General features: G+C 33.3%; 1 protein-coding gene across 1 annotated transcript; it reads left to right on the top strand.

The window, feature by feature from the left end:
* The first annotated feature begins 1,979 nt into the window (after positions 1-1,979).
* LOC124356283 lies at positions 1,980-3,527 on the top strand. The gene has a single exon (XM_046807468.1). The coding sequence runs from the start codon at positions 2,037-2,039 to the stop codon at positions 3,111-3,113; it is 1,077 nt and encodes a 358-aa protein (XP_046663424.1). The 5' UTR covers positions 1,980-2,036; the 3' UTR covers positions 3,114-3,527.
* The last annotated feature ends 1,724 nt before the right edge of the window (positions 3,528-5,251 follow it).

Raw genomic sequence — 5,251 nt, 5'->3', positions numbered from 1 at the left:
ATAACAAGGTGAGGGATGTGTCGGAAACTTCCCTTGAAAACCCCGTCATATTTGTGGCGTTTCGTTTGACTTGGGACATCAACTACCAAGTGAAAACTTTTCTACCATGAGTCCTCCAGATCCCAGTGATTCTTGTGATATGTTAGCTGTGTCGCTAACAAACTATCTTCCCTTGGATACCGAGTGGACCCCATGGAAGTTCTCCGGAGGATGCGATGCCAGCCGAGCCGTGCAGGTGTCTAAGAGGAGAAAAGCAATGTTAGTGAGTAGCATAAAGCCTTACACCTCTCTTTATCATTAGCCCATCTGTCTTGTAATCCTGTAACTACCACATAGACCACTAGTCCTCCGAGCCTGGATCTATTGTTTACAATTTATTCTCAATCTCACAAGAGTTCACCGAAACTGGACCGAAAATCCATCCACCCAATATTCGAATATATGTTTGTCATATTTACATAAAATTGATTGTTCATTTGTGCATCCAATAGGCTGAGTAGTCAAAAGCAATAGCAGGACTGGACTAATTTATACTAATATTTTATTTTCCCCACACACTATAATCAACTATTTATTGTTGCTTGATTGTACGAATTAAAGGTAAAGGTAATGTATTTATATCAAAAGTAAACATATATTATTTATTATTACTAACAAAAGTGTGAAATTATTGAGACCGGCCTAGTGGCGTTGCAAGTCATTTCGGTTGGATGGGGTAATGTTGACTGTTTGGTGTGTAAACAGCATAGTAATAATGTAATGGCAAACAATTTCTCGATTTCTCTGGTCTAGATAGTTAATAAACGCCTGTTCAGATCTTCTTAATAATAATAATAATAATCTATTATACCAGTAAAGGTTATATGCAATGTATTTCAAATGTCAGTAAAACTAATAAATTTACATCTTTCAGCTCAAGATGACACGTCATATGGTATACGTGTTTTTATCATTATAAACTAACCAATCCTTCCAGTCAGTCATTACAAATCGTTTAAGTTGTTAAAAGTATTTGATTCGAGATATCAAATTACCGTACCATTTACTTCAAAATAGGGACTAACGGTATCTCTTCCAAACAGGGTGCGGATCTCTTAGACCTATAATTTCCCTGATAAATGAAGATTATTATGTATAGCTCAATGTTTCTACCACCAAAGAACTCATATAGCAGGTAACGAAAACAAATAATATAATACATCGCACATGTAATAAAACAAGATCAGGACATTCCAGACCATCCATAAAAGGACTTTATTCTGTATAGTCATTGTTGTTGTGTAGTCTGGGTTGCCCAGTTCTCTATTCCAGACAATATCAGCATATTCAAGACGGCTTCAGACTCCGGTTATCAAAATCATCATACAAGAATATTTGTTGAAAAATCGGTCAATTCAGAATATAAAAAGCTTAAGTTCTTCCTAGTTTTGAAAATAAACGTTTGACATATTCAGAGAAGGCCAGTTGTAGAATCTATAAGAACAGAAGATTATGGACAGGTTTTATTATTTTTTAATAAATATTGTTTAAGCTAATGCATTTATGTATTCTATAATTAAATTTGTATTCCTAATTTATAATATAACATTATTATAAAAGATTAAATCAAAGTGAAATGCTAAAACAAATACACAAGTATGCAACTTTTGGCACTAAGGGCATTGCAGTTAATAAGATGTAACCTAGGTCATTATGTGTAAATGAACTCTGATAAAACACTATCTATAAAAGAAGTATAATGTGCTAAATCAGAGTTCCTAAAATATGATAAAATGGCAAGTAAATATTAAAGTATTTTAGTAATTTTTAAAATATGATAGATGAATTAATCATCTTTGTTAAAATTCAGTCGCACAATAATTTTAGAATTTTTCTTTCTCACCTCTTTGGTGTTTGACTAGTAATAATCCATTAAATGTCTTTGATTGAAATAAACATAAAATACTTTATTTCTGATTTTTATTATGTTACAGCTGACACTGAAGAACAACAAACACAACTCTTGTACACTTAGGTTAAAATTGTTCAGTACAACCATGAAACCAGGTCATCTCAGAAGCAGAAGCAATGAGAAACTCACACACACGAAGAAAATCAAACCCGTACTGGCAAATAAAAAACACCCACCTGCGGTTAAAGCACAATGCACGACGGTAACAGATGCGGGCAGGCCAGGATCTTGTCCTACCAGCAACTCAACTTGGGCACCGAGCAGAAACTGGCACAAGTACTTGACGAACACGAAATTGCAGAGTGAGGTGCGTCCTCATAGTCCACTGAACCATCAACAGGAGGTCTGGTTAGACCGTGGTAGTAAGAGCGAAGGTCCAAAGTTGGCTCATACAAAACCACCGGACGAACTGGTCATGAAGCTTCCTGTCGTTAATTTCTGCAATGTCGAAGGAGAAATACCTCCGACAAAGCTGTATCCGAGCATCGGTGACCTCTCCGATGATGACAAGAGGAAGATTGCTCATCTTGTGGAAGAATTGGCAAGGTGTAAACAGGAGAAAGAAGAGGACGAAGAGGAAATACTAAATCAGAAAAACAGGATTTCAGAATTAAAACTATTACTGAAAACCTCAAACGCTGATAAAAGGACAGTCTCAGAGTTGAAATCGCAGTATTTGGACGAGCAGGTGGTTCTTAAGAAGCAGTTGTCGGAGTTGAACCAGTTGCTCTATCAGATGCAAGTGCAGAAGTCCACGTCAGACATCCAGATAAAGACGATTACTGCGCAGGCCGAGAAAATGACCCGAGCTATACACGCGATGCATCGGGAGAACACGGAACTTCAGGTCGAGCTTCGCGTCACCCAGGAGAAGCTCAGTGTGGCCCAACAAGCTTTGGACAAGATGACAAAAGACATTAAGGACGTGAGGGAACAGATCACGCCAACCATGGAAGACAAGGCTTGCCAATCGTCAGACGCTATTGGTTCCGAGGAAACGATCCATGTCAAGACACTTAAAAGGTCTGAAGACGTACCTTCCGATGATCAAAAAATTTTGACTGAGCTGTTTTTTAATAAATCTTTGCAAAATGATTTTTCTCCAAAAGAAACTATAATTTTCCTTCCAGAAAATTCAAATGCACTTCTACAACAATTCTAGCTGTGTTATTGATGTGGTTTGTCCAACTTATATAATTCAGTATACACTATTTCATGTATTTTCAAATATATCTAAAAAAAATACTTTCCATACCAAACATGCTTATTGCGAAGGTATTATTATGAACATGGAATAGTATATTACGTTCATAAAACATTTATTTCTAATTGAGAATCTTAAGAGATGGTACTGCTCTAAATAAACAAAGGAGGGAAGAAGTTTGGAATGACTTGTCCTGCTGTTTTAATTTTCTTTTGAACTCTTAAAACCTTAATTCTCCAAACATACGTACAAGAAACATTTAACGGCTATTTGTATGTAGCATAATTTTGCTTTAAACCGTGCAAACAATTTTAAATTAAATTATATTCTTCTGATAGGAAATATATCAGAATTAAAAAACATAAAAAATAATCTGAATTCAAAATTTATTATTTTATATACAGTGTATATATATATATATATATATATATATATATATATATATATATATATATATATATATATAAAGGTTACAAGGAAATTTTTATAGCAAGTAATTGATTTCATACAACGCTATGTAATATGTTGTCATATATGCAATCAAATATGTAATAAGATAGAACGTCTAAAACTCTTCTTATTACACTATTTTAAAAGGATAATAACTGTTCTAAAAGAAAGCTTACTTTATTGGAATAGAATGTCGAAGAGGCTGGACTTACATTCATATTAATTAAATTTTGAATTAATAACTGGTATTAATTTAACGCAGGGAAACGTTATCTGTGAAATAGGAGTTGTGGCAGCAGTGTTGCGAAATCGGCGTTTTTACATATTTATTTTTACAAAACTGCGTTTGTTATGTTCTAACCCATACGATTTTTTATTTTTAGTTTTAATTTTAAGACGATTTACGGAGTTTAATATAAGTTTACGACTTACCATTAGCTAAATATATACTTAAAACTGCCATATCAACAACCATGTTAAAACTGAATTAAGTCAAGTGTAGGAGAGACAGAAGTTCACGTTATTTTAAAGCTGGCTTTATTTAAACAACCTTTAGTTTTTTCCCATAAGAACATTGTTAAACCTCATAAACGTTTCCGTCTTTAATTTTGATCGTGGTGCTATCGGAGATGTTTATTTTTAAAGATATGATAATGCGTATTCAAACGCTTTTTAGTTCTTTCTTTTAAAGTGTATACTTTTTTGGGTTTTTACACGATAAATTAGAAAAACTTTTCAGTTATTTCTAAAAAACCTGAAAAAAATGTAAAAATCTAAAAACGTGTTTGAATGTGTGTTAGTTATATTTTTAAAATGAGACTCCCTCACAATTCTACGAAAAACAATTGAAGCATCAAAATGTTTGAGAGTTAACATTGTTCTTACGGAGCTAAAGTCAAGATGGTCCTCACTACAGTCAGCTCTTGTGATTTTGAAAGGATGAACAATAGATTACGTTGTAATTATGTATTCAACTTTCAACATTATTCGTTGATCAATGATTTCGGTTATATGTCCGTTGTGAAACAGATACCTTTGTACACAGAGGTGAGAGAGGAAAGAGGAAATCTTTTTGTGAAAGCCGATATTGCATTGTCCAGCAAAACGCTCTCTGGCTCAATTCCGTTACAGAGTACGAGTTTTTATGTTGTATATGTAGGCTACCGTAGCAAGTGCTACATATTTTAGAATTTGGTTTGCAATAAAACTCAAATTTGCAAGTTTTTTAAACTAAAAGTATATTTTTAATTTATAAAGAGTATTCTCCTGATTCATTTCATGATTGCATAAGTTTAGTTTTTAACCTCTGTTCATATTAAAAAAATATTTTGATATGTTATACGTATCTGTATGAAAAGTTTAATATTGTAAAAATAAAGTTGGAGTACGAAGCCCATATAGAAGATAATATTTACACATACGTATTGATTAGCTTTGATGTTCTCTTAAATACATTATTAAATTATTTACAAAAATGCCTTCATATTTATTTACTTTCAACAGGAACAATCGTTACCTTTTCCCAATCCTGAAGGTTTTTCTTTTCCTTAACGTTTTTCGCCCCACATAATTAAGACTGACAATCAGCTGTTATGAGACTGCTATGCCGTGTTTTAGTTTATTCCAAAACAACTTATAGTCCATTA

Source organism: Homalodisca vitripennis, chromosome 2 (genome assembly GCF_021130785.1).
Source record: "Homalodisca vitripennis isolate AUS2020 chromosome 2, UT_GWSS_2.1, whole genome shotgun sequence".
Classification (NCBI taxonomy): Eukaryota; Metazoa; Arthropoda; class Insecta; order Hemiptera; family Cicadellidae; genus Homalodisca; species Homalodisca vitripennis.
Note: the sequence above shows the minus strand (reverse complement) of the source record. Positions and strands in the feature narration are given on the sequence as shown.

Bases quoted from the DNA above. Each gene is read 5' to 3' on its own strand.
- LOC124356283 (XM_046807468.1), top strand. From the start codon at position 2,037: ATGAAACCAGGTCATCTCAGAAGCAGAAGCAATGAGAAACTCACACAC.